Below are 15,785 nucleotides of genomic sequence, written 5' to 3' on the forward strand. Positions count from 1 at the left end.
GTCTCTAGCTCCCTATGCACCCAAATGGCACGATGGTCTGCTGTAGTCTGTGCAATAGATAAACTGTCTAACACCAATCAAATTGGTCTCTTGCTAAGTGGTATTTCTAAAATAATCATAGTTATGTAGCACTTGAATGAACTTCAAATGGTCATCTAGTCCATTTTCACTGTGCTGATACATACCTAGAACATCCCTGGCAGAATCTGTTCTTCCTCCAACAACTGGGATAAGTATGTCCTGGATGCACCAATTATTATCTGACTCTTCTTGGGTGGAACAGGAAGGGAAAACATTTTCTACTGTCTTACAGTTGTTATGTGTTAACTACATTGTCAAACTTGATTATTTTAAAAATAAAGAAATGTCCCATATTTATCTTAAAATGTTTTTCTTCTGTAGCTGTATTGCTTATTACAAATGAACTGTAATGAGGCAAACTGGCTCTGCTAAAATAATAATGTACTTCTTAATTCTGCAGAATTTTCCAGTATGCAAGTGCAGTGGGATTGGTTCTGGTTGGGTGTCTTGTTACTTGGTTCAATAACTGCAGAAATTCATGCTGAAGAAATCCAGGATGCAGACGTTGAGGTGGAGGATTTTGACGAAAGCTTGCAAGAAACTGACAGTGACAAAGGCAGCTCTTCTTTAGAGGTAAAGATATTGTTGACATCAGTGAAAACTGAAGCTTTACGTAAGGGGTAATTTATTCTAAGGACAGCAAATTAAGTGGCTGACACATCATTTGTAGCCAGTTGGTTGGTTGTTTTTTCTTAAGTTGCTTTGTGGGATTGTGACGCAAGCTTTGTGTGTGAACCCAGGCTACCAGAGTAGAAACTCAGGCAGGGGCTCTCAGTGATTAGAATATGGCTGATGAATGAATTGCAGAATTTGTAGTGGGTTTTCCACACCTGACAAACTGCTTTGCTTGTTGTAAAGGATGTGGGAAACTTCTATAGCTTTGTGAATTTAGATGTGACTTGGTTTACCTGTTGGTTATGTTGCCACCTGGTTGGTGGTAAGGAATTAAGTTATTTCCAGTAGGGGAAGTGTTTGAGGCTGAGAAATGTATATATGAGAAGAATGTATATAGAGACATGTTTTCTGAAAGAGAGAAACTTTTTTTTACTGCCAGACTAGCTAAATAGCAGGTTTCTGGCTAGAGGGGTCAGAAAAGAGACTACATCTTCTTGAGTAGAAGCCATGTATAGGGGAAGAGGGAGAAGAATGATCATGGACTCCTGACACCTGTGGTGTCCAACCAGTTCTGAAGTTCTGTAGTGGCTACTGCTATAATGAACTAGCTGCATTATTCTAGCCAGCTAGCCACTGTCACCTGGCCAGATAGCCGCATGTGGCTAGCGTGCTGGATACCACAGCCTTAGACTCTACCTAAATCCCAAAGAATGCACAAGAGTGGTTAAGAGCCTGAGGCGGGGAATAGTACATGACTGCTGGGAAAAGCTGGCTCTGGCCCTGGGGGATGCTGCCGGCAGATACCAGCACCAGTCCTGCATGCCTGTCCCCCACCCCCACGAGGTTGCTGGGAGGATGCGGGTTCTACTGTAGCCCCCGCCCAGCCCATAGGGCTGCCCAAGGGATGCAGGCTGCACCCTCCTGCATGGCTCTCTGGTCCAGTGATGTTCCTCGTCCTACCGACAAGGGATGCTGCCAGACTAGAGAGCGCCATATTTAGGCGTTCCACCCTACAGTAAAATAAAATTCACATACCACTTAACCACACAGGCCAGAAAATAACAGAATGTGGAGGAAAGGCGTGGGTAGGGCTAAGAGGATTGTGTCAAATTTGCTACATTTTCCCTTGTAGAGGATAATGTTTTAGTTTTTTGTTGTAATGATTATGTCCTTTGATCTGCAGTTTTATATGCAATTCCTTTGGCTGCAAAGTAGCACCCACTGAAAACATTCATACATAAGCACCTGTTGGGTACCTAACTTCTTTATCTGTAGGCACAGAACACACACAGCTTTAAGACTTAAGAATATATCCAAATTTTGTGTAGTTCAGTCCGTTTAATAGAATCCATTAGTGACCTGCAAGAGTATCATTTTGTGCTGGGCAAAAAATCAGTTTACTCTGAACTTTTTAAGCTTACATATTCTATATTGTTTAACAACCCCAAAATAGTCAAGAAGATACCATATATGTTAAAGTAGTTGGGGATGACTGTTTATCAGAGGACTACAATGGATTGTGGTCAAGTGTGTTTTGCATCAAATACAGTACTGCTTATAAATATAGCTCATGTACGTTGTATTTTAGCAAAAAGTTATAATTTGTGCTTTGAACATGTTTGTGTAAATATCTTTAGGTTGCGTACAAGACTCCAAAGCCTACTGGGGAAGTGTATTTCGCAGAAACCTTTGATGACGGAGTACTGACTGGGTAAGTATTCATAAAAGATTGCATTTGTAGCCCTCATCTTTCCTTTCCGGGTTACTTGGGAGCAGGCAATACTCACTTGTGTGCCTGGAAGCGTGGTGGTTTTAATACTAGATCCTGCACATGTCAGTGGTGATGTTGAATAGTTGGGAATCCCCTTTCCACCCCATTTTTGCAGTTCATCATTTATAAAGGTATATAAAATGGCAGTGCCTCCACCTGGCTGGCCCTGTACACACTTAATGGTGTGCCTTGGGAACTTCCAGGAATACTTGTTCCAGTAATAATCTGGTCTTAACTCCCAAACAGCAATTATAAATAATAGATATCTAATTGATCAAATAAGAAGTAACATACACCTTTACTTAACTTAAGGAATCAAGGTTAACAAACTAAATGAATAGAATCAATTAACAAAGCACACAAATGAAACATTTACGCTGCCATCCCAGAGCATACGCTCCTTAGGTATCAGAGTTGCAGATGCTTGCTTTGGTGTGCTTGCAGATCTTCAGCTGGATTGGAGGCTGGTTGGTGCAGGTTCTTTGTCAGTCCAAGCAAGACATGTTGAACAGCCCCCTCTGACACTGGAGCTGGCCGCTGCAGCACTTTAACAGGCATAGATAATTACACCCACTTCTCTGCAGGCTTTTTCGGACAGCTCTCAGCAGCAGACTGTAGTTTCCAGTAGCAGTTCCTGGACTGGGAAAATGCTCTACACCTGTCCTGAAATGGTTTGTTTAAGTAGCAGGCCCCAGCTTCCCAAAACATGGAGACCACCATCTTCTCCCTCTGCCTGGAAGAAAAGCCAGTTTCCTTCCTGCCCCCCAAAGCATCATGGGAGTTGTAGTCTCTAGAGCCAGATTACAGCACAAAGGATCCGCCCAGTAAAAAGTCAAAGGCTTCTATAGACAGAGGGGGGTTACACATTTTAAACCTGGAACTACAGCATTTTGAATAACTGATAATATGCAGAACCGGTACCTGAGATGCTTGATAAGTGATATTCATAGAGACAAGACTCCCTATAAATATATGTATCTTAGCCCCCATGATCTTCAATAACCACCTAAAAATATTTTTTCTAAAGTATGAGATGTTGGGGTTTTACAGGATGCATTCTAAAATTGAGGATTCCTCAGACAATAGCTTGCAAGCAGTTCCTTCGGGCTTATAGTGAGAGAATGCCAATTTAACTAACTGATTCTGCTCTATTCACAGTTTTAGTATATTGGGGAAGGGAGAGAAAGTTTCTCAGGTGACTAGGTTCAAATCACTTGGGATGCAAAAGTTAAACCAATTCCTTGATTTCCACACACAAGCTGATTAGAAATCAGTGTAGATCATGGTGCACAGCCTACCCTGCTCATAACTTGTAACTCCTGTTAATTAGTGTGCACCAAATGGTCCCACGGTGGGGCTCTGTTCAAACCACATTAACAAGAATTTAATCTTAGGATGACAAAGAATAGATAATTGTTTAAAGTCTAATTGGAGACGAGGTTGCACTCTTGGCTTTAGCCACGTTTGGAGCCTCTCGAGTAGCTCAGGATCTAATCCCCAAAATTAAACATTAGTTTTACAAATGGTAGTCATACTTCCCCTGATGGGCAGCAATATAAACTGTCAGCTCTTCCAGCTGCTTCCTTCAGACCCCATGAACTCACAGCCAGCTAGCTATCATCATCTAGGCACTGTAGAGTTCAGTCCTTTTTCTCCAACTGTGGTGTAATCAGCATACTGAATGAAATACAACTGGCCAGGATCTTCCCACTAACCTGCATGAAGACCCTGTATATGCTTTGAACAAGAAAAATGACCATCAATATCCATGGCAGGAAAAGAATGCTTTGGTTGTAGAGAAGATGTTTCCTTGTGTTCTTTAAAAAGATGAGAACAAAACTATAAAATAGCACTCACTTCACTCCTGCTCGTGTCCACAAACAAGCCAACAAAATGTTGTGCTGAAAGCCTACTGACAATGTCAAAACTGCAACTTGGATACTTCAGCCATTATGAAGAGAGCATCACATAACTCATCCAGTGCACTCTACTCTGAAAATAGGTCTATAACCAGACTAAAGGAAATACGAGGATTCATACTGCTAGAGAATTGCCATAACCTTTTCAGTTGATCTTTTCTAAAAATAGGTGATGGTACCCTTATAAAATTTCCAATACTTTGCCCCTGAAAAAGTTGTAATATTTTAACACTCACTGAAGATCTCTGGATCCCTGAAAGTATATGTGCAGTAAACAGACAAGTATGATTAGTGTGTAACTTTGTAGTTCTGGGTTATCTTAAACTGATTTTTTTAAAGATACATTATTTTTTGTCTGTCCCTTTCACTCTTCCCATGTGTCAATTGAGTTTGGGTTCTGTAAGTATGTATTTCCTTACCTTGATATGCAATATTTTAAAAAATGCCAGCCTTAATTCTAAATTCCTGGGTTTGTAATATTTATTTTTCAGATAGTTATGTTTCAGTCATTTAACGGCGATGTTACAAGCATGTTGTGATCTCAGTCTTAACTTTTCTACACAAGTCCTTATGTGGAAGCTAATAATTTTGGGACATATTAATTTTACTCATTTCAAATTATTAGGACTTTAAAGTCAACATTAAGTATGTCTGCAGATTAGCCATAAGCTGTTTTAATTTTTCCTAAATATTCATGTTTAAATTACAAAAAGATCAATGAATTGTGTGACTTTGTCAATATCCTTATTGTGCATTTTTACTTAATTATCTAAAAAGAAAGTAATTCTTTTCTCCCTTTTAAAATAATCCAGACTTGGTAATATTTTCTTGTCCATGTTGCACAATTTAAATAGAAGTACTGATTGTTCTTTCACAGGTGGATGTTATCTAAAACCAAGAAAGAAGACACAGATGAAAATATTGCTAAATATGATGGTAAATCCTTCCTTCCTTCCTTCCATCCAGTGTTGTTGAGCTTCTTTTTTAAAAAGCAGACTTTATCTATAACTTGAGTTTTTCTCTCTATGCATTTTTGAGAGTGTTTAAAAATGTCATAACGTGTAGAATCTACAGTTATGGAAATGATTGTCCATGGGAGAGGGGAGGGATGTTAGCAAGTAATGAAATTAGGATTAGAAACTATTTCAAGATATCATTGCAAAGAAGACAGTGCTATAACGTCTGCCGCTAGTGGAATATCCAGTGGCAATTGTGTGACTTTTTGAGAACAGTGCACTAACTATTGAAGGATAGGCATAAAAACTATTTGTGAAACTGATTGAATGCCAAAAAATTAACAAGTGTCTACATTTGAGGCAGTCTTTCTGAGCCTGAAACCAAAGCCAAATGGCCTTTCTGCCCCTCCCCCACCTTCTGATTGTCACTGCTTCCAAATGAATATATGAGTTCCAAGTGGCTTTAAATGAATATTTTTCTGATTTTTGATGCAAATTGACAGCAATCTACAGTTAAGAATGTATTTCCAAGTGTCTTTGCTTTAAATTGTAATGTGCCTAACCTCAGATAAGTTGACACAGAGACACACTGCTCCCCAAGAGTTTGCTCTCTTAGAATGGCAACTATATATATGTAACCCTTCTGCTGGAAGGAATCGGCAGGAAGCAGGGCCAGCTTCAACATCTAGACGGACAAAAACCTCATTGCTTCGTCTGCTCCCATCAGATTTTGTTTACAAGGCATTTAAAAATGCATACCTTTGCATTTTCATGCAAATGATCTCTGAAGGACACATTCCCCAAATCCTTAGCAGTATTGAGCTCCTGCTGGCACATTCCTTACATATAAATATACAGGAAATGTTAATCCTAGATCTTGTCTTGGAGTCCCAAAAAGTAGTCCTAATTCAAATGGATGGTTAAGCTATAAATGATCAGAAGAGCTCTGGGTCATAATTTACAAGTGTTTTACAAGGCTTTGCAAGTGTGAGAGTGGCATCTGTCCCACAAGACATTCCAGATCACCACATATGTGTCAGGGAAGTAGAATGATTACAAGAGAATCTTCAGTCCTCGACCGATCTGGTTTCTTGGACCAGAGTGACAATTAAAACCTTAACCTCCTGAAGAAGCAGCTACCAGGTTTTTGCTTATGGCATGGAAAAAAGGTGATTATATTGGGGAAGGAGGCTCTTGCTGCTAGCAGAGGTATAGCAAAATTTTCTAGAACTTCAGTGATTGTAATATGCTAGAAAAGTGTGGTTCTCCATTGTTCATAGTTTGCCCCCATTAGATTGAATCTGGCCCTAGCTAAATCTCTCAGAACCTGGACAGATTTCATTAATCCTAACAGTGGTGCTTGGCTTGTTACTGGATGGAAATCTCATACACGTGGTGTCTATAAGCAGGTAGTTGTCATGGTCCAGAACAAGGGAAGCCAAATACTGATCCGGGGGAGAATGTGGGGGGGAGGGACTGTTGTTGTCAATTGGCCAATATGTAAATACATATGTTTTCTTCACCTATAGATTTATTCTCAGACTTCAGTGTTATGACTTATCTGTTTAAGGTTTTTTAAATTTATCTTCCTATTTGCATTGCCACTGGTTATAGGAAAAAGATGCAGTGAACAGCAATAATAGTCCTCCTGCTTGACTAAAGTGTAAGTGGTTCCATCGATGTGTACAGGTTTGTGACTCTGTGCAGCATGAAAGAAATAATCAAGGATTTAATGCAATGGGTTTCCCAAACCGTGATGGTTCAATAGACAGGATGTATATGCTGAAATTTACCTCCTCTCTGTTCAGAAGCAAAGGAAAGGGAAGTACAGTTAAGTAAGTGTTAGTGGATCACTGATGATTCACTAGCACAGGGTAGTCAGGGAAGGTGCACAATGTTTTTGCTTCTTTAGAGATACAGGTCTCTTTGAAGAGCTAGAAGCAGGGACATTTTTCACACGAAGGCACATTCATATTGAGGGCTATCACCATGTGTTAAAAATGTGCATGTTTTGTTATTCACTATTTTTTTGTGATGGATTCTTCTGAGACTGTGTAATGTTTCTCCTGCTTTGCTCTTTCGTTAGGAACGAGTAGTTTTATAGGTATACCTAAGTTGTCATTATTTTCTTTATATCCTTTGTATACCTATGGAACTGTTTTTGACTGCAATTTTTAAAAAGTATACTTTAATAAGAGAGAAAAGTTGAGCTCTTCTGGTTTTGCTCCGTGCTACTGACTTGAGGAAGTAATTTTTCAGTGGGCTCTTATTTCATCAAAAAAGAATGTACATTTTCAGTGAGCTGTTAGAAAAATGTGAATTGTGTGTGTATGATCATTATCTTGTGTCAACTGTACTTAAATGTGATATGAGTAGTCAGATTTAAGAAGAAAAAAATTCTAGGTTTTATACTTCAGCTTTCAAAAATCCCAGGGTTGTATCATTAGTAATAAACTGGATGGATTTTTTTTTACTGTATAGTTGTCTAACTTCTAATTTTGGCAGTGAGTGTCAAGATTTGCTGTTAGTAATTGCATGTGCAGTAACACTTCTTATCTGCAATAACAGTTGGTATCAGGAAATCTCAAATGCAACCATAACTTGTTTTTAGTGTTTGTTTTTTTAACCATATTATACATAATATACCTATTAGTTACCTGTATTTATTAACTCACACCAGATTTCTTAATTTATTTTCAAGATAACCCTTATTTCTGGCCTTCACCTTTGCTGTTTTTCAAAAATTGTGTTTTGTTTTAGGAAGATGGGACGTAGAAGAGCTTAAAGAAAACACTGTTCCTGGAGACAGAGGATTAGTTTTAAAGTCAATAGCAAGACATCATGCTATATCAGCTATGTTAACAAAGCCATTTATTTTTGATACTAAGCCTCTGATTGTTCAGTAAGTTGTTCTTCAGATTAATACTTAATACTCACTAACTTTGAAATATAAAATTATTATTTTTTCATTATTCTGATTTCTATTCCAACATTAATTGCCTTGCACAAATGTACCAAAAGCATAAAAAATGAAGTTAATATACAAATAGGTTATTATAAATGTAATGTTTTAGCTTTTAAGGAAGGGTTCGGCAACCCCCCCAGTGCAGCTGCCAAGAGTGGCACACGAGGCTGATTTTCATTGGCACACGCGGTGGGAGCTCAGCCCCTCCCATTCTCAGCTGTGCAGCCAGGAGCTTGCTAAAGGCCTGTGGATTAACAAAAGGCCAGCTAATGCTACCAGCCACCACCTAAACAGTAAAGCTCTGCATCTTTATTTATTAATGAAGCTGTTGTAAGTCAGACTATTAATGACTTTAAAAAGTATCACTGACACTCAGACCAGTATTTGGACTGTACACAGATGTCAAAAGAACTAATTTTGGCACTCCACCTTGGAAAGGTTGCAAATCCCTGTTTTAAGGTCTTAAAACCCAAATTAAAGTTGTATTTTAGTACTTGTGTTAAAAATACAGGAAATGGTGACTCTCATGGAAATCTGTCTCTTGGCAACTGAGCTCCCAAATTATATGTAACTTGTGAAAATTTCTGGTGGCTATGAATATAGTGGTATAAATACACTTTTGAAAATTTTAAACAATTAGAAATAGAATTACGGAAAACTCAAAAGAAATTATATGAGGTGGTTGTTCTAGTTAAATCTAGACTAGTGCACCGCAACTGGTGTGCCACAAAGCAGCACTTATCAGAGAGATAGCCACGTTAGTCTGTATCTTCGTGAACAACAAGAAGTCCTGTGGCACCTTGTAGACTAACAGATATTTTGGAGCAAAAGCTTTCATGGGCAAAGACCATCTGACAAAGCAGGTCTTTGCCCACAAAAGCTTATGCTCCAAAATATGTTACCCTATAAGGTGCCACAGGACTTCTTGTTGTTGTTAAAGCAGCACTTAGTGTGCTGTCAAACTTTGAGAAAACAATATTTAAAGTTTAATTGAATAAATCGAGGTGACCAACCCACGGCTCTTGAGCTGCATGCGACTTTGAGCCATTCAATGTGGCTCCTCCTCAGAGCTGCATTTTGGGAGTGCCGTCTGCTGCTCTGCGCACGCACTTCGTCACTTAACAGGAGAATCACATGTTGGCAGCACCGGTGGTGGCAGCTCTGGGGCAGCAGCAGTGGTGGTGGTGTCTGAGTCCCTGGCAACAAGTTAGAGCGGGAATGGGGAGGGGTGCCTGACTCTGCAGGGGTGGGGGTGTTATAGTGGGAAGCTGGGGGGGCCTGGTTCTGCTGGAGGGGATTAGATTATATCAACTGGTTTTTCCATGAAATTATAACAAATGCTGGTGTGTATCAAGAGGCGATAAAGGTTGCTGTGCACTGTTCTAGACCACGTTGTACGTAGGCATAGTACAGAACGTCCCCATTCAACTCGATCAAAGTGAAACAATGCTTGAATACCAGCAAGCTTTACCTAGAAACTTTTCCCAGTAGAGGTTTGTTACTGTGTTGAACTGGAGCATTTGTTAAAGGTTGACCATAAGTGTTACATTTTGCAGAATAGTTGCCTCATATTGCAATAGCAATAAAATATTTCAGGAAATTTTGTAGCAGTGTTTTCAGTGCAATGATAATATTGTAATACAGAGGTTTACTCGCTATTGGGAATGGATTCGAGTTGAACTGTAGATGAAAATGAGCTTTAATTACTGCAGGGTATCAGCAATATGCTCCTTTTATTCCATTTTGTACAGATACGAAGTAAATTTTCAAGATGGCATTGATTGTGGTGGTGCATATGTTAAACTTCTGTCCAGTTCTGATGATTTGGATCTGGTATGTTCTTTATGTAACATTTAATAATTATTCTTCTGTTTAGGGGAATATAAATTGTAGACTTATAGAAATGTGACTAAGGGCATAATTATTCATTCCCTGAGTACTCAAAATATTTAGCAAATGGGGGAATTAGGCACAAAGTTTACTTAAATAGATGAACTCACAAAAAGAAATTTGTATTTTTCCAATGTAAATGTAGTTTGTCCAAGATTTCATATGTATATAAAGCCTTTCAGTTAGTCAGATATACTTAGTAACATCTGCTATATTTTGAATACAAGAAATATCTTACCATGCATTTCCATTACTTGTAAGGCAAGTAATTTTAGTCTGTAATAAAAGTGGTTTTAATAGACCAGTAAAGGTCTAAGTCGCGCAAGAATACAAAATTCATTCACTGATTTCTTATATTTTCTATGTGAATTGTGAATATCTGGGATCAAAGGCAGGATTTTATATATTATAGGCCATATACTGCTACACATGGAGAATTCAAGTGATGTCAACTATTCTTTCTTAAAATCTAAATAAAATGACAGTTCGTATATGTTAAATGCAAAAGAAACTGTTACAATCAGCCAATCAGTTCTTGTTCTGTAATACCAGCCATAGAACCTCTACCCAGTAATTGCTGAAGCAAGCCAAACTTCTATTTCAGCCATACCATAACATTTAAAAGATATACAATATTTATTTTGAGACTTGAAGTGATGAAGACTCCCTGGTGTCAATAGGTGAATTGTTTCAATGGTTAATTTACACAATGCTTATCATTAAGTATGTAGTTATAGTGTAAACTTGTCTAGATTCCAGCTTCCATCCAGTGCATGGTATTGTGATTTCTTTTTCCTGCTATTTAAAAGGCTGTCTGCTATTGGAAATCTCTTCCCCTTGTAGAAACTTGAAAGTTCTGATCAAGTCACTTCTTAACCTTATCTTTGATAAATAGATTGAGCTTGTTTCATCTCTCACCATAAGGGATAGTTTTCAGACTTCAGTTCATTCTTGTAGCTCTTCGTAAGATTGATATCCGTATAGTTTGGATCTATGAGCATTATTCAGGGTGCAAATGAAGATTAATCTGAGACCTTTTAAATGATGAAGACATGACTCTAAATTAGGTTAGGAGACTTTTTCATGTCCCAAAATTTAAACTTTTGGTCAACTCTTTCAGAGGCCCTAAATTGTTTGATTATGGAACTGAGGACAATACCAAAGTCTGAGAAACAGATCTCCCTTCCCACTTGTTTTCCTACTGTGGAAGCAGGCAGTTTTAAGTGAACATAGATAAATAGAATACACCAGTTTGTATATTATCAGAAGGGTATATTGTGATCAGAGGTCAGTTTTTTTTTTTCTTTTAATCACCATATTAAAGCTCTGATTACCTTGTAAAGGTGAAATACAACGAGAAGAGGTTTTTCCTGCCCGTAGTCACTTTGGCTACGGACTGAAAGCCAAGTTATTTCAAGATAGCAGCTGTTATTTTCAAACTAACTTTGAAATAGTGGGTGCATTCTTTTTGAAATTGGTAAACCTCATTGCAGGATGAGTAATGCCTATTTTGAAAAAAATATAAATACCTGCTTGTCCTATCAACATGGCTGTTCACACTAACTCTTTCAGAATAGGTGCTGTTATGGCATGGGATATTCAGTCTTAAGAGCACTTATTTTGAAATAGCTAAATGCTATTTTGAAACTCGTTTGGCTGTGTCTAGAGTAGCCTCCTCTTTTTCAAAAGGGGCATGATAATGAGGGATTTCAGCAGATGCTAATGAAGCACTTCCATGAATATGCAGCGCCTCATTAGCATAATAGCAGCCACATGCGTTTCAAAAGTGCCACTTCTAAAACACATGCAGCCTGTGTAGATAGGGGCCTCTCGAAAGGACACCCCGTCCTGGACTTTGAAAGCCCCTTCTTCCCAAAACCAAATGGGAAGAGGTGGCTTTTGAAATCAGAAATTCAGAATAGCTTATTTCGAAATAGGACTGCTGTGTAGACGTAGCCTTTGACTGCATCCCTACTTTGGATACCCTACCTCATACTACGTCACCATAAGCAAAAAGGGAATGAATTTTGCATAGGTTATCTCACACGCCTGACTTCTGACTTTTTCCTGCCTGTGAGGGTGAGATCCTAATGCAGTTAAATTAGAATTAACCTGAGATTTATGTAACCTATGTAGGGGAACTCTCTAGCACAGAATTGCTCTAGCTGACTTGGGGTTTGTCTTCATTTAACCAGAGATAGACGCTCCAGAGATCAGTTTCCTGGGAGGTTGATTTAGCAGGCTTAGTAAGGGCATGCTACATTGACCACTCATCACTCTCCCATTGACCCTGGTACTTCACTCCACAAGGAGTAAAGGAAGTTGTTGAGAGAGTTTCTCCTGTCAACCTTGTGTTGTGGCAATGCTGCAGAAATTTGGCTTAAGGTACATCAACTCCAGCTATGCTGTTTTTGTAGATGGAGTTGCAATATCTTAAGTCAACTATCTCCCTAAGTGTAAACCTGCCCTTAGAGTATTTGCACAGACCATGCATTCGTCTCTTTCCAAGAGGCTACAGCTGAATTTTTCTGTAGGAACACTTCCAAATACTAAAAGTGGAAATCTATAATAGGATTTGTTCTATTTCCTTCTTTTGAATCCTATACCAGTCTTTATTAAAAAGAATTACATGGATACAATTGATAATTTCAAATTCCATTTTATGAATAATACTCCAAAGACAGTTTCTGTCGGCAAAAAGCAGTGTAGATGCTCTCTGGAGCCCTCTGTCGACAGACAGGGCTTCTGGCTCATTGAGCAGCCCTGTATACTGAGCTTCTGGTTAGCCATTCTGTAAAGAGAATGTCCAAACAGTCTGACCACTCCCTGTCAACAAAGTGGATTGCTCTTTTGATCTACCTTTGTGTGTGGATGTGCTCTGTCGATATGTCGATCTCTTCCAGCAGTGACTTCTGTCAACAGATCACTGTAGTGTAGATGTAGCCCTCAAGAAGTGCAGAACATTTTGTAGGATTGAGCCTATAACTCTTTGGTGTTGGAACTGGTATCTCATTGCCTGAAATGTATGACAGTAGGATTCTATGCAAGCTGAATGCCTCCGGCACCAAGGAATAGACATATACAAGAGCTACTGCATAACCAATATTAAACTCTCTTGTTTCTACAGGAATATTTTTTTGACAAAACACCTTACACTATTATGTTTGGACCAGATAAATGTGGAGAAGATTATAAACTGCATTTTATCTTCAGACATAAGAATCCTAAAACTGGAGATTATGAAGAAAAACACGCAAAGCGTCCTGATGTAGATCTAAAAAAATTCTATTCGGACAAGAGGACACATCTGTATACTCTGGGTACCTTTTAAGTTAACTCTTAATGCACTTAAAAAGGAAAGGTTAGGAAACGAGCTCCACATTCACTAAAGACTTACTCAGGAGCCTGTTTTCTGTCTATATGTTTTTTTCATTGCTGTAGATATTTATGTATGGTGTACAGTAAAAGCTGCATTATCTGGCACTTGGATAACTGGAAAGTTAGGTCAAGTGTCAAAATTTTTATTATGAACCTAAAGGTTCCAATCCTGCTGGTGACATATATGGTACTCTTTACCTTGCACTTGACTAGTGCAGTCTTTTCTCTTAATTCTGTGGTACAAATGGAATATGTTTCCTGATTTGTAAAACAAAATGGCTGCTGAGTGGGAAGCTGTGGTGGGGGCAAAACTTCTTCCTTAATGACATGAAAAACTTACATTTTTTTTCCCCCAGCTCTTTTAGGAAAGCAGACTGAACATTGCATGTTTATTATATATGAATCTGTGTGTCTGTATGCACATGTACATTTTAAGCAGAAGATCAAAATGCACAGTTCATTTATTTCACAATTTTTAGAATATATTTATTTTGTTGCAATTTAGTGCTGAAACCAGATGACACATTTGAAATGTTAATTGACCAATCCGTTGTTGGCAAAGGAAGTCTTCTGGAAGATATGGTTCCTCCTGTGAATCCTCCAAAAGAAATAGAAGATCCCAATGATAAGAAGCCAGATGACTGGGATGAGAGACCAAAGATCCCTGACCCCAATGCTGTCAAACCAGATGACTGGTGAGAAAATATATTTTAGCTGTACTTTCTGTAGAGTATGCAAGCTATTCCTTTTTTGTGGTTTGACTTGTAATTTTAAGGTGTTGTCAGTTAGACTATTTTCTTCTGCTGGAAATAGGAGTAGTATTTGTGTCCATATGAGCCAGGGCAAGAGTGGCCAACACATGGCCCATGGGTCAGACTCCGACCCACAAAGCCTTTTCAGCCAGCCTCAAAGCCTATTCCCATGGCAGTGGTGCGATTTCACCCAAGCTGGCTAAAGTGAGTTTGGGGCATGGGGCAGGGGTTAGCAACCAGCAGCTCCAAAGTCACACGTGGCTCTTTAATGTTTAATGGTCAGCAGGGCGGTGGGGGGATCCAGCCATTAAACCAGTTAAATTTACTTCCATTATATCAGCGTGGCAGGCAGGGCGCTGCCTCCGTTGCAGGTGGGGGAAGTGAGCAGGAGAGCTGGGGGAGCGGCTGGCTGAGTCAGCCCCTGCTGGAGCTGCGCATCTGCACTGAGGAGGGCGGGAAAGGCAGTGGTGGCTGCAGAGGAGCAGCAGCACACAGAGCTCGTCATCTGTGGCAGGTTAATCCTGGGGATGGGGGAGATGTGTGTGGGGCTGGAGGGGTTAAACCTGGGGTTTGGGTGGCCAATTTGGGGCTTAGAGAGGGTAAGCTTGAAGATGATGGCGGAGGGGGGCTTGTTTGAGCTGAGAGGGGTTAAGCCTGGAGATGGCAGGCAGTTTGGTCCCTGAAACATGTAAAAAAAAATTGCCATGTGGCCCCTATGCAAAAAGGTTGGCCACCCCTGAGCCAGGGGATAAAAGGAGACTCGTGATTTTTAAAAAAATTGCATTTGTCTCTGAAAAATTTGTACTCACTACAACACTTTTAGGTATAATAAATGAAAGACTAGGAAGAACATTTTTTTTCAGTTTTACTTGATGAGTATGACAGGACTTTTGTATAGCTCATTTCCATCTGTCTGTTCCATCATTCGTTTTCCATAATTGTGGAGCTTTCATGCATTGGAGAGAGACATTTAAAAAAAAAAAAGTGTCACTGTAAATCACAAGCTGGTAGTGGAAATTTGGGAGCAACCATATTACCTAATATTACATAAAGAAGTCTGCACATCCAAGTTGCAGCACAAAGGGGAGTGGGGTGCCCTGCTCTCAGAGAGGAGGTACCTAACTCCTTTTTGTGCTTTTGAAAATCCTCTTTTGTATTAGTTATGTTCCTTTGACTAGTATTTTTGCCACTGTGAACCAGACTGCTGTATTTTTTCTGGTAATATCAGTCTGTAATTAAAGGGATGAAGAGGAACCTCCCAAAATAGAAGATCCTGATGCTGTCAAGCCTGAGGGCTGGCTTGATGATGAACCACAATACATCCCAGATCCCAATGCTGAAAAACCAGAGGATTGGTAAGAACGTGGAATCAATAAGAGCAGATATAGCTCCATTGTAGATTGGATCCTAGAGTGTAGTAGCTCTTTTGATAGTAAATTTATTTTGTGCTGTCGTCAC

General features: G+C 39.2%; 1 protein-coding gene across 3 annotated transcripts in view; it reads left to right on the top strand.

Moving 5' to 3' along the window:
• Positions 1–15,785, top strand: part of CLGN (calmegin) — a 58,938-nt gene that overhangs the window by 18,090 nt on the left and 25,063 nt on the right. For 2 of the 3 annotated variants that reach the window (XM_074991919.1, XM_074991918.1), the window contains exons 2-9: positions 482–654; positions 2,334–2,407; positions 5,264–5,322; positions 8,103–8,244; positions 10,059–10,140; positions 13,325–13,517; positions 14,081–14,270; positions 15,569–15,682. In XM_074991919.1, the coding sequence (XP_074848020.1) occupies positions 493–654; positions 2,334–2,407; positions 5,264–5,322; positions 8,103–8,244; positions 10,059–10,140; positions 13,325–13,517; positions 14,081–14,270; positions 15,569–15,682 (1,016 nt within the window). In that variant the 5' untranslated portion in view covers positions 482–492. The remainder of the gene's footprint in view (positions 1–481; positions 655–2,333; positions 2,408–5,263; positions 5,323–8,102; positions 8,245–10,058; positions 10,141–13,324; positions 13,518–14,080; positions 14,271–15,568; positions 15,683–15,785) is intronic. The other variant, XM_074991920.1, reaches the window with a different exon arrangement.

This window comes from Carettochelys insculpta, chromosome 4, assembly GCF_033958435.1.
Source record: "Carettochelys insculpta isolate YL-2023 chromosome 4, ASM3395843v1, whole genome shotgun sequence".
In the NCBI taxonomy this organism is placed as follows: domain Eukaryota; kingdom Metazoa; phylum Chordata; order Testudines; family Carettochelyidae; genus Carettochelys; species Carettochelys insculpta.